Source organism: Sphaerodactylus townsendi, linkage group LG14, assembly GCF_021028975.2.
Source record: "Sphaerodactylus townsendi isolate TG3544 linkage group LG14, MPM_Stown_v2.3, whole genome shotgun sequence".
NCBI classification, from domain to species: Eukaryota; Metazoa; Chordata; class Lepidosauria; order Squamata; family Sphaerodactylidae; genus Sphaerodactylus; species Sphaerodactylus townsendi.
In genome coordinates this window covers 40,441,715-40,455,758 of record NC_059438.1, presented here as the reverse complement: position 1 = coordinate 40,455,758, position 14,044 = coordinate 40,441,715, and the positions used below count along the sequence as shown (strand labels likewise).

Sequence of the window (14,044 nt, the reverse complement as noted above, 5' to 3'; positions counted from 1 at the left end):
GGCTCTGACAGTTCGGATGTTACGAAGGCTCCAACCAATTCTGGGTCCCTTTGCGCCCCCCCCCCCCCTTTGCCAGTTTCCAGGCACGACAGACCTGTCAGCTAAGCAAGTAGTTCAGCATTCAGCTTTACAGCACGACAGAAGGTCAAGCTGCCTGCTGGTCCGAAAGGCTGCCTCTAAATGTGACCATTCAGCGGCAGGCTGTGATCCATAGACTCAGACAGATGTCATCAGGATACCTAATTATTAAATTCTGTTTCGTATGGAAATAGTTGCGCTCTCCCATGCCTGACCTACAATAACTAATTTTAATAACTCTATCACAGAGCGGCATTATGTCACTCCATAATTAAATATTCCAAAGCATAATTTTTAAAAACTTTGAGTGGCCTTGGTGCTGTATGTGTCGAGTACATTTTTGTGCTCGTTCAGCACTGTACAGTACGAATCATTATAAAATGGTTGTCCTGGGTGAATGATTTATCTTTTGTAATAATAAGGGGCAGGGTGGTTGCTTTTGAGGCACAAGGATTTCACACTGAGTATCAAGAACTCTATAATTCCCGAAGCCTAAAAACAGCCCAAAATATTCTGAGAGACCCGTCTCATCCAGCACACTGTCTTTTTGAACTGTTACCATCTGGCAGACGATACAGGTCTACCAAAACTAGGACAAAGAGGCTTAGAGACAGCTTCTACTCTAGAGCTGTGGCTATGCTAAACTTTGCGGCTTCGTGTTGATGTGTTTGGGGCTGTGTAGGGATGGGTGGAGGAAGGGGAAAGTGAGGATGGGGTATGAGTCTGAAATGGTGTGCATCGAGGAATGCTGCTGTAAATTTCGTTGTGCGTGCATAATGACAATAAAAAATGCTTATGCTTATGTTGGGAGGGAGCCTCCCATCCAGACACCCTGCAACCACAATAGGCATGAATACTAGTAGCAACAACCACAAATGTCATTCCTTGTCCAAATCATGTGTAGCTTTTTTCAGCCAAAAATAAATTAGCGGAAAAGAGTTTCTCAGTTTGGAACGCTTTCCCTCTTCCCCAAGAACTCTTGTTCCTTTCCTCAACGCATTTGTTAGTTCTATCCAGATTAGATTTTTAGCAGCTACTCTCAACTGCGGGAAGGGTTTGCAAACGGGAGGCAGGGGCTGTGCGATTGGATTTGTTCAGTTCATTTGACTCTAGGACTATAATTGTACATGTCTTACAAGGCTTTTTATAGCCTCAGGCCGGCTGGCAGCAGAAAACAAATTGGCAGTGACTACAGTAAGAGTGAAAGGGAATGAAAGGCACCCATTATCAGTCTCCAGGCAATGCTGTTCTGGCAGGAAGTTTCTTGGTTAATTTACAAATAAAACTTCGATTTTAGGATGGGCACTCTGTCAGGCAGACAATGGGAATGTCAGGGCTGGTCATTACTCAGGGAACGTAGCAGCCAGGCCTGGCCAAAAGCAGAAGTTCTTCAATCACACAGACAAGTCCTTTCTGGAGCCAGCTGGCTTGGTAATGCAATTAATAGGAAAAGGAGGTCGGGCTATTAGGTGTGTGTCCCATGACCACACTCAACCAGGGTGTGCTGCCTGGCAAGCAGGGAGCCGAACAGCGGACACCGAACACCTTTAACGCTATTGAATCAAATGGCACAGGCAGAGTGACACACAGCCAGTGTTTTTGTACAGCTTGAAAAATAATAAGTTGTCCAGCAACTGACAAATAGCTTCTGATATGCAGATTGCAGTTGGGGGAATTAAATTGGGACGTGATGGATAATAATAAAATTCAAATTAGACTCTGGGTTGACCTTTGTCATGTGAACACTCTCTTTTAATCTGTCCCTGATGTGTTAAAAACCTATGGTTGTTTACCTTTGAGGTTAAGTAGGTAAGTAGATATAATTTTTGCTCAACTGTTGAACTGTGGATATTACTAATATCACCCTATGACAGTGATGGCGAACCTTTTCGAGACCGAGTGCCCAGACTGCAACCCCAAACCCACTTATTTATCACAAAGTGCCAACATGGCAATTTAACCTGAATACTGAGGTTTTAATGGGGCGCTGGGTGGTTTCCGGGCTGTATGGCCATGTTCTAGCAGCATTCTTTCCTTACGTTTCGCCTGCATCTGGGGCTGGCATCTTCAGAGGATCTGATGGAAAGCATTCCTACCATCAGATCCTCTGAAGATGCCAGCCACAAGCAGGCTGAAATAACGTCAGGAAATGCTGCTAGAACGTGAACCATACAGCCGAGAAACTTCTAGCGCTTAATCCCGACCGTGAAAGCCTTTAACTATACACTGAGGTTTTAATTTAGGAAAAATGGTTGGCTCCGAGGCACACGTTACTCAGGAGTAAGCTTGGTGGTAGTTGGTGGCTTTGCTTTGAAGCAACCGTGCAACTCTTCGAATGGGTGAATCACGACCCTAGGAGGGTTTACTCAGAAGCAAGCTCCCCACATGACAAACTCTGTGCGCACGTGCCCACAGAGAGGGCTCTGAGTGCCACCTCTGGCACCCGAGCCATAGGTTCACCACCACTGCCCTATGACTATCCTCTAAAAATTGTCAAATGGCAAACAGCAATTATTGGCTAGTTAATGCGGTTTATATATCTGGCATCTCAAGTGTAATGTTAATGGGAATGGGTTTTTTTAAGAATCAAAGGCACAATATTAAAAAAATAGTTTTGTGGCATGCTTAACATTACAAAATGTCTAAATACGTCTACTGATGACTGAATTTTCCAATTTTCTCATGAATTCCATTTGAAATCTGCTAAAAGTAACGATTGATCGATTTCCTGGAGGCACTTTTTCCTGCTGTCATGTGTTGTAAAGTTCTTTCTGGCAATGCCCCCTCAGTCTTCTCTGCCCAAGGTTAAACTTAGTTGCCCTTTTAACCATTTTTTTTCTTTGGGAAGATACCCATAAATGTTTGTGAACCATCCTGTACCATTTAATGCTTCCTCTAAGCTCCAGTTCCGTCATCCTGTCCTCCTTCTTGAAATGTATTTGTTCCTATCATCTAACCTTTCCCACTTTTCTTTATGTGCTCTTTTAAATGTGGTGTCTAAAGTGAGTGTGTTGCACTAGTTGTGGTTGAATGAGAGCCAAGCATTGTGGTAGACTCCTAACATCTTTTGTTCGACAGCTTCTGTTCATGCAGATCATGCTGGCTCATACCGACCTTGTACGATCCAGTAAAAACTCCAAATCCTTTTTCGGCAATGCAGCTGTCGGACAGCAGCATTGCTAAAAAAAAAAAAAATGCTATATAGCCATGGCTACTGCCATTTTCTTTTCAGATAAAGCTTTCCTTTAATTGTTTTATTATTCAGCCCAGTGCTCCAAGTTCTCAGCAAATTCGAGATGGTAAACACAATCCATGCCAGTTTGTTTATTTTTATTTTATTGCCGAACATCGCCGTAACGCACAGGTTGTAGCAGGGTTGCTGGTTTGGACTTGGAGGGCTGCAGAATAGGCCTGGGATCAGGACCCAGGTATCCATCTGGTCAGCATCCTTCTGGTGGCCTGGGTGCTGGGGCTCACGTGGGAGGGTGGCTGTGGCATGGGCGTAAAGAGCCAGCCTGTGGGATGAATGAACCATCTGGTCCATGCTGCTAGGCCACAGAGACTGGAGCTCACGAGCAGGAGGCCGACAATGGCACTTGGGCTGTAAGAACCCTTGCTGGGGTCAGACCGAGAATGTCGTCGCGCTCTGTGCTCGCAGTGGGCCCTGGGGTGCCCAGGGAATACAGGCAGGGCCAGCAGGCAGCTTGGACATTGGCCTGCTGGAATAGAACCGGGTGCCATCAGTCCATGCTATAGCAGAGGCAGGCACATAGAATGCAGGAGCTCTCACAGGCAGGAGATTGCGAAAAGCAATTTTTTAGGCTTAGAACATATACCTTGCCTGCTGGATCAACCCCAAAGTTGTCACCAGAAGTGGCCCACCAAGAGTTCCTTTGGCAAATTTAGGCAGGAGGTGACAGGTTTTAAGAACATAAGAACATAAGAACTAGCCTGCTGGATCAGACCAGAGTCCATCTAGTCCAGCACTCTGCTACTCACAGTGGCCCACCAGGTGCCTTTGGGAGCTCACAGGCAGGAGGTGAAAGCAATGGCCTTAAGAACATAAGAACTAGCCTGCTGGATCAGACCAGAGTCCATCTAGTCCAGCACTCTGCTACTCACAGTGGCCCACCAGGTGCCTTTGGGAGCTCACAGGCAGGAGGTGAAAGCAATGGCCTTAAGAACATAAGAACTAGCCTGCTGGATCAGACCAGAGTCCATCTAGTCCAGCACTCTGCTACTCACAGTGGCCCACCAGGTGCCTTTGGGAGCTCACAGGCAGGAGGTGAAAGCAATGGCCTTAAGAACATAAGAAAGAGCCTGCTGGATCAGACCAGAGTCCATCTAGTCCAGCACTCTGCTACTCACAGTGGCCCACCAGGTGCCTTTGGGAGCTCACAGGCAGGAGGTGAAAGCAATGGCCTTCTGCTGCTGCTGCTGCTGCTCCTGAGCACCTGGTCTGCTAAGGCATTTGCAATCTCAGATCAAGGAGGATCAAGATTGGTAGCCATAGATCCGTGGTGGCGAACCTTTGGCACTTCAGATGTTACGGACTACAATTCCCATCAGCCCCTGCCAGCATGGCCGACTTCTCCATCAATCTGTCCAAGCCCCTTTTAAAGCTATCCAGGTGAGTGGCCATCACCACCTCCTGTGGCAGCATATTCCAAACACCAATCACACATTGCGTGAAGAAGTGTTTCCTTTTATTAGTCCTAATTCTTCCCCCCAGCATTTTCAATGAATGCCCCCTGGTTCTAGTATTGTGAGAAAGAGAGACAAATTCCTCTCTGTCAACATTTTCTACCCCATGCATAATTTTATAGACTTCAATCATATATAAGTTTTAAGTTTTAACTGGTAGTTGTGCTTTCATCCAGCCAAATAAGTTTTTTCCTGATCCAATGCGCATGAAGGGAGAGCCTTCTTCTGCCAGATGAAAGCCATCTATTAGCAGAACAGAGTCACCCTGGCATACCTCTTACCGCTATCTCCTGCCATTTTTCCAGACCTTGGTCCTTGGATTTAGAACAAGCCTAGCTGATGACCCAGGTCACCAAAGCTGTTAGTCGGTTTAAGTTGAGAGGTAGCGAGTTGCCTGAGACCTCAGCACCTAGTGCAAGTTTGCAGGATTTGTATATTATTTGAAGCATTTTAATGCTACCTTTCCACTCAAATAAGGCTTTCTGAGGCAGAGCTGCCTGGACAAACTCTGTTCCTTATTCACTCTGGTAAATTCTCCATCAGCTGAGACTTCTGTAAGACACTGTAGTTTCTCTGTCCAGCATCACACAAGTATTATGAAGGAAAATGTTATTTCCCTGCTTTGAGTAAACTGCAACTAAACAGGTATTCTCTACCCTAATCACCGCAGCCAAGAAAATGTGCTCCCCTCTGTATTTTTCTCTCCCATTTGAACTACCTGTATTGCTTAATAAACCCTTCTCAAAGGAGAGCCATAATGCTCGCCAGGTTTAATGTTATGCCCTCTGCCTTGTTACATGGCAGATTTAATAGGCAAGAGAAGGCTAAAAGATTGTGCCCATGTAATGATGGCTCAGTTGAATCTCTGGCCCACCAATTACTACACTGTCTCAGATTCAAGGAAATCAGATCCAAGTATGTGAATCTTACTCCTTTACATTTACCCCATCTCCCCGATTTAATTAGATTACACTACTTGTTGGACATTCCTGATCCTTCTCTCTGTATGATAATGGCAGACTTTCTCCTGGAAATTACTAAACGCCAGCAGATTTCCTTCAACCTAACATTTATTTCCTGTATTGTATATGCTTTTTAATCCGTTTTTTAAATTATTGTTGTACTGTTGTCTATGCCAATAAAGGCTTGCTAAAAAAAAACACTAAACAGGTTGTGGTGGGTTTTCCGGGCTTCATGTCTGTGGTCTGGTAGATCTTGTTCCTAACGTTTCACCTGCACCTGTGGCTGGCATCTTCAGAGGTGTATCGCAGAGAGAAGTCTGTTACACACTGTGCAACTAAACAGTTCATGCACATTTTCTCTGCTGAAGCTTATTTCCTACCCGCGTTGCAATTCCGTTGGTCAACCATCACTCTTGGTTCTGGTCATTCTGACTAACGGTAAGTGTGTTTGCTGTTGCAGCTTCGTCACCTGGGGAACGATGAGGTTCACATTGTCTGGTCCGAACATACCCGAAATTATCGCAGGGGCATCATTCCGACAGATTTCGGAGACGTTTTAATTGTTATTTACCCAATGAAGAATCGCATGTTTTTCATAGAGATAACAAAGAAACCAGAGGTATGTTTTTGGTGATTTCATTAGGTCTTTCTCAGCCTGTATTTTTTTAAATTATTATTATTATTATTATTATTATTATTATTATTATTATTATTATTATTATTATTATTATTATTATTATTATTATTATTATTTAACTTAATATACCGCCCCATCCCAGAGGGGCTCTGGGCGGTGTACAACATAAAACATCATACATAAAACATAATAATATATTAGCTAGAGGAGCGAATCAAAATTATAATTAATATCTACGCACCATCACTATAAAATCCCATTTAAAACAGCAGTTATTTCTTAGTATGGGCACCCCACGAAACCCTTACTTAAAACCTAAAACCCTCCCAGAAAAGAAGGATAGTCGTAGTTCTAACACCTGAAGACATTCTGTTAATACCAAACCCTGAATAATTTTTAAGCTCATGTAACGACTTACAGTGGAAATTATTTATTTAAAACATTTTACCTCCCCGCTCAAACAGAATGTTTTCAAGGCTCAAACATAACATTTTCAGAAACAAATCAAATAAATATGCATGCCAATAAAACAATTCTTAAACTCTAATGTTCACCGCCCTGAGCCCTTTGGGGATAGGGCGGTATACTAAATCAAATAATAAATAAATAAATAAATAATGCTAATAGCAAGAAAACAGCAATATTACGGAACCAAAAAACAATCCCCCTTTAAAAAACCAGGATAACAAAAGAGCAGCGTGAAGATATCAACTCACAGATGTGTATACAGAGCAAGAATATAGACAGAGAGTCTGAAATCGACAGAGTACATAAAATCCAAGGGAGGAAGGTGATCAGCTAAAAGTCTGGACAAACAAATACGTCTTTACTTGGTGCCAAAGTCTGGGATGATACAAGCAAGGAAGCTCTACTGTTCATATGAACTTCTCTTCGCTCAGAAAACGGAGGAAGATTGAACAGAACCCTCATAATATCTCTGCTAATGGGCAGGTGTATCTGGGAGTAAGTTTGTAAACCATTTTTAATTACCTGTGCAGAAGATCCCACTTGACTAGTGCAGTTTTGCGTGGTTTGCGGAAAGCCAGGACTTTAAGGTTTTATTGATCGTATTTTGATATTAATGCTTGTATGGTTCTTCGCAGTAATTGCGCGGATTATAAGACCGTGTGCCACTTTTTTCTTTAATAACCTTGACCATTTCTCAGAATGAAACCCTTCCTGTTGCTGTTAGAGCCCCTTCAGAGGCTAGAAAGGAGAAGGAGGAGGAGAGGAAGCAGTACTTCTCAGCTGCACTGTAGTTTGCAAAGTAGGAATTTATAGATTTTGCTCATTCTTAAATGCCCATTGGTTTGGCTTTCTTTCTGTTCACTAGTCACAAACATAGACTATGGAGCAGCAGTGGCGTAGGAGGTTAAGAGCTCGTGTATCTAATCTGGAGGAACCAGGTTTAATTCCCAGCTCTGCCGCCTGAGCTGTGGAGGTTTATCTAGGAATTCAGATTAGCCTGTACACTCCCACACACACCAGCTGGGTGACCTTGGGCTAGTCACAGCTTCTCGGAGCTCTCTCAGCCCCACCTACCTCACAGGGTGTTTGTTGTGAGGGGGGAAGGGCAAGGAGATTGTCAGCCCCTTTGAGTCTCCTGCAGGAGAGAAAGGGGGGATATAAATCCAAACTCTTCTTCCTCTTCTTCTTTTTCAGTGGTCGTTTCAGTTGTTCATAAACCTGTTCCTTGACCAATGGGTTGCTTCCCTGTATTCATTTTTAACCATGTTGTGCAGCACAGTTTGCTTTTTGCGCATGTACATCCTCACACAACCGACTCAAGTTTTAACTACCCCTTGTTCTTGCTGAGTATCTTCTCCGCTCAGCAGGCAGTTGCTTAAACAGACAGTTAAATCAGTCACAAATCATATAAATCAGTCATGAAAAAAATACTGGCTTTAATAAAATCGTATCCTTTGGTGTTTGACAAAGTAGTTCCCTCCTGATGCTGCTCAGCTTGAATCAACAGCTTCTTTGCCGGAATTCAGCTTAGCCTGTGCACTGGGGAATTCAGATTAGCCTGTGCACTCCCACACACGCCAACTGGGTGACCTTGGGTTAGTCACAGCTTCTCAGAGCTCTCTCGGCCCCTCCTACCTTGCAGGGTGTTTGTTGCGAGGGGGGAAGGGCAAGGAGATTGTAAGCCCCTTTGAGTCTCCTACAGGAGAGAAAGGGGGAAATATAAATCCAAACTCCTCTTCTTCTTTGTGCACGCTCAGTTTTGCAAAAACTAGGTCGGCCGGCCTTCACAGAGGATCGGCGTGAACCAGCCAGGCTGGGTGATTGACTCATATATGATCGACACCTTCAGAAAAGTTCGTGGTGAAATTTGCAGCATCCTTCCTCGCAGAAACTCCAAGAGACCAATTCCTGCAGCGTTCAGTCTTAGCTGTAAGAGCAGCAGAAAGTACAGAGGGGTCAAGACTTCTGCATACTTTTGTGCTCTATGCTTGTTGCCGTATGCAGTTTTTACATTTTTAAAAAACCCAAAACTATTTATTTTGGGGTATACTGTAACTTGATTGATGAATAAGTGTATTGTTGGATTCAGCAAGGGTGCCCTCGCACATCGATCATCTTCTTAATTGGATCCTTCATAAACAAACATGCACTAGATTGGAATCACACAAATAGTGCCAAATTGCCTTGATAGTTTGGGTTGGGGGGGCTGAATTTGCACTCTCCTTGATTGCTGAAGGGCTGTTGGTGCTGTCAAAACAAATAGCACCGTCTCCTTTTGGCAACTGCTTGAGCGCACATCTTCTCATTCTGCTCCAAGTAAAGATCTGCAGAGCAAGGGCATGCTTTGATGCAAGAGTTGTGAATAGTGCTGCGGAATGAATGAAACTTGCAATAGTATTGGTGTCCTTTTACCACTGTGCTATAGAGAGTGTCTACTGCATCTGTGTATGGTTCTCCAGTTGCACAGTGGCAGTTAGGAAAGCGCTCCAAAAGGGTGATCACTACTGTACAGGGGATTATCGGCTGCCCTCTCCCCTCCTTGGAAGAACTCTATAATTCCCGAAGCCTAAAGAGAGCCCAAACTATTCCGAGAGACCCGTCTCATCCAGCACACTCTCTTTTTGAACTGTTACCATCCGGCAGACGATACAGGTCTATCAAAACTAGGACAAAGAGGCTTAGAGACAGCTTCTACTCTAGAGCTGTGGCTACGCTGAACTCCGCGGCTTCGTGTCGATGTGTTTGGGGCTGTGTAGGGATGGGTGGAGGAAGGGGAAAGTGAGGATGGGGTATGAGTCTGGAATGGTGTGCATCGAGGAATGCTGCTGTAAATTTTGTTGTGCATGCACAATGACAATAAAATGCTTATGCTTAATGTGTCCTGAGTGACTGTGTACTACAAAATCCCCCCTTCCCTGGCCCTTGGGGACATTCCCCACAATGTAAAAGGTGATGTGATATGCCAGGTAAGGCCCTTTTCTACTTGTTCGGCTGTTGTGTGCTTTAAAATACATTGTGCAGGTTTTTTAAAAAAAGAATTATCACAGTAGCCCTGTGGCCCTGTTCGTTGTGGGGGAAGAGTCACTGCCTCTTGTGTTGGCAGACAATGGTAGACAGGCAACTCTTAGACAGGCTCCAGTTCTTGCTGCTGCCCCGAGGCACTGGGACCCCATGAAAGAGGAAATTGTGGGATGGATTCATCAACAGATGATGTACGAGTATAACTGGTCCAAGGCAAATATGCCCAGAACAATAAAGACAGCACTCAACTACAAAGGTGTGCCCCTCATTACATCTGAGTGGTTTGAGATTAGTTGGATTAGGTTTTTAAAAAAATTAGCTTTTGTGTTTCAGGCCCCAAGTCTCTTGACCTCCAATAGCAAAACTTCCTCTTAGGAAAAAAACTGCTCTAAAATAATCTTGGGTCACATTTATTTGTTTGTTTGTTTGTTTGTTTATTAGACTTATAGGCCGCCTCATCCCCGAAGGGCTCGAGGCGGCTCACAATACGGCCGCTTTGACGAACAGCAAATCAACAGCATAAAACTTAAACCCCTTAAAACCTATGCAGCAATATAAATGAAAACAACAAAAGTTTTTTAAAACAGAGTTGTTTAAAACAGGCGCCCGAACTAAGGCCAAAAGACATTATTAACTACATTGAAGCGTATTGTAAATGGCTGATAAATTGTCTCCCTAGAGACTGAGATCTTCCCAACTCTCTGGGTTTGATTCGGCTCCCGAAATAGTTCCATTTAAAGTCACGTGTAAAGGGGCTTGCGGGATGGGTGACTCGAGAGGAAAAGAGCTTGTTTATTTCACTGACGCAGCTGTATCTTAAAAAGTATCCAGTCTTCGGAAGGAAAAAATCCCAAACTGGAAAACATATTGTTAAGCCTTCCACTTAAAATACAACCTTGTCAACGTAATAAAATTAATCTGGACATTTCCAGGGCCAAATGTGGCTGACCTTTCGTTCACCAGCTACTGACCCCCCGAGTGAATGAAAGCAGCTTTTCGAGAGAAATGGCTGTTTGGCTTCGGTCCCTGGTATTTAAATCACATTCCCTAATCAAATGAAAAAGCTGCCCCTTCTCTGTCAGGTTTCAGGATCCATGGTCACATTTGACCTTTTATGTACATGTTAGCCTTTTTTTGTTTGCATCTGAGTAGAGACACCTGGAGCAATGTGAACATTAACTGATTTAGTATTAGGAGCTTCATTATGTCAGAATCTCTGATCAGATAGCTGTTACTTTTGTTATATTGCTACAGCTTGCTTTTTGTTCGTTTTTTTAAAAAAATTATTATTATCCTCCGGCTTGGCAACCAGGCAACAATTTGCAAACTTTTTTTTGTCTTGATTAATTAACCAATATAATTATCGGGAGCTGCGAGGCAGTCTTTTGCTCCACAAAGCCGCCGAGAGGGAAACAATAGTAAGTCTGTTAGTCTGAATGCATTCCACACGTCGCAGATGCATTAAGATATTCCGAACAATGAGACAGAAAGCTGCCTGCGACAGCGGACAAAGAGCGCCTTGCAGGCTCGACACGCTGTACATACCGCCAGGGACACGTGGAGAGTTCCCTGGGACACAGATGCCTCGTTAGATTGCAGCTAGTCAGCAGAGATTTAATTCTCAGCCATTTGGTCCAATAATTTACTAATTCACCGTCTTTTAAAACTACATTGCTTACTGCGGAAGACAAGTCTTTGTCCTCAAAAGGCTTATTTAAATTTGACTGTAGCATTTTTTATGGAGTACAATGGCACCTTTTTCTTTTTTCTTTTTTTTTGCTTAATAATTGTAGTCGAGCGGAAGTGGCAGTGTGAGGAATATTAATTGTTTCACAATATTGTTAGAATTTTTGAAGGTCACCGGGGAGGCTGTGCTGTTTCTTATCTTGATGTTCATCAAGGAGGTTTTTAAAAGATGAGGGAGTTTAATCTGAGCAACTGTTTTTCAAAAAGAAATACCAGTTTTGATCCCACAAAAAGATTGTGCAAAACAAGACAGGCATGAAACAGACACTATCCATCTGGAGTGGTGCCGGGAGGTAGGCAACCAAGGGAAAGAGTCCAACGGAAAACAGAACCTGTTTTCTGGAACAGGTTGGGAAATCCACCTCCTCAGAAGTGGGTGACTCGCCAGTGTTGTCCTCCCTGGCCCCTGGACATAGCCCTGTCGTTATATTTTATTTGAATGTATAACCTAGATCAGTGATGGCAAACCTATGGCACGGGTGCCAGAGGTGGCACTTGGAGCCCTCTCTGTGGGCATGCACACACAGAGTTCGTCATGTGGGGGGCAGAAAATCACCCACACACACACACACACACACACGCACCCACATCTAGGCTGGCCTTGGCCGCTGAGTACGACATGCGCACACCGCAGTGAGCAGGGAGGACTTGTCTGGTGGGCCTGGTGCCTGTGCTCTGGGTGGCTGCTGCCTCAAGGGGGGTGCAGCGCTGAAGAGGCAGAGATGCTAGAGAGGCACAGAGCAGGACTTGCTGGCGGCTACAGCAGGCCGGCCCCTGCTCGAGCGAGTGGGGCGGAGGAAGAGGGAGCCAACCGTTTTTTTCTAAACAAAAACCTCAGCATTCAGGTTAAATTGCCGGGATGGCCCTTTGCGATAAATAAGTGGGGTTTGGGTTGCAGTTTGGGCACTCAGTCTCGAAAAGGCTCGCCATCACTGACCTAGATCATCCATCACTATTTTTATGCATCTCACATGTCAAGATAAAGGGGTTTTTTTTTCAAACCAGTCAGTTTCAATCAAATATCAGGGTGACTTTTCTCAGGGTGTAATTCTTGATTTGAACATTATATTGTAGGGAGGCTTTTTTTGTTTTCCACCTCCCCGTGCCACTGAGAAGCCCTCCTGGAGGCAGCGAGGTAGTGCTGTAGCAGCGCGGTGTCCCACTGCGGGGGGCTCTGGGTTGGTCCGTGAATCTCTTAAGATTTCAGTCATGCTTCCAAACACATAAAAATTGGAACTTGATGGCTTAGATTCTATGTGAACCAAGCCATAAGCACATACTGGGCCAGCCAGCTGTTTATTTGGCTGGTAAAAAGAAAGCAGGGGTCAAAAAACCGTGTAGGACAGGAGTTGTTGTAAGGAGGAGAACTGGTTGAGATTCAGTGTAAAAGCTGTCTGGATCCATCAAGCTATCTTGCTGATTGTGCTCACTTGGTCTTCGTGTGCTCATGCTTACTGGTCAGAAGATTTGTCCAGGAAGAATTCCAGCTCTCCCAAATATTTGCTACATACACGTCTATCACAGGAAGGGGTGGAGCTTGAATGTGGGTTTGTTGTGTCCCTTGCAAAGATCCCTCTACCCTAACCCCTCCCCCCAAACCCTCCTTCCTTACTGCCCCCTTTAAGAAGAAGAAGAAGAGTTTGGATTTATATCCCCCCTTTCTCTCCTGCAGGAGACACAAAGGGGCTGACAATCTCCTTGCCCTTCCCCCCCCCACAACAAACACCCTGGGAGGTAGGTGGGGCTGAGAGAGCTCCGAGAAGCTGTGACTAGCCCAAGGTCACCCAGCTGGTGTGTGTGGGAGTGCACAGGCTAATCTGAATTCCCCAGATAAGCCTCCACAGCTCAGGCGGCAGAGCTGGGAATCAAACCCGGTTCCTCCAGATTAGATACACGAGCTCTTAAGGCAAAGACCTTAACTTGGTTCCACCACTCTGGTTCTAGGGTTGGCGTTTGGGGTTCTCTGTTTGTATTCACTTAAATGTTTGTCCAGCTGTTATATTTAAAATACGCAGTGGTTTTCAAAAATTGAAAACACAGCTCCAACAATAAAACACAAAGCACGCAGGAAAAAATGACCAGCCCTAAAATAGCCAGAGTGAAACAAACGATAAAAACCAAAGTTGTCAAAAATAAAATCAGTTTGTGAAAACCAGTCAATCTCTAGAACTGACTGGGCTTTGAATCCTTTGAAGGCTTTAAAATACCATTAAAATTCTGACGGAAAAGGTAACTTGTCTTCCAAAGCATAGACTTTTACGTGGAAGATGCTCCTACATTTCTCAATAATTCTCTATCCATTAATGCAAAGGCGAGTCAGCCTTCTGTGGCCACAGAAAGATACTCGGCGACTTGGAATAAGAACATAAGAAGAACATAAGAACAAGCCAGCTGGATCAGACCAGAGTCCACCTAGTCCAGCTCTCTG

The 14,044-nt window shown here is 44.4% G+C and overlaps 1 protein-coding gene across 1 annotated transcript in view; it reads left to right on the top strand.

Moving 5' to 3' along the window:
- Positions 1-14,044, top strand: part of RALGAPA2 (Ral GTPase activating protein catalytic subunit alpha 2) — a 182,494-nt gene that overhangs the window by 118,874 nt on the left and 49,576 nt on the right. Inside the window, exon 29 of the mRNA XM_048515372.1 lies at positions 6,205-6,363. Within this exon, the coding sequence (XP_048371329.1) occupies positions 6,205-6,363 (159 nt within the window). The remainder of the gene's footprint in view (positions 1-6,204; positions 6,364-14,044) is intronic.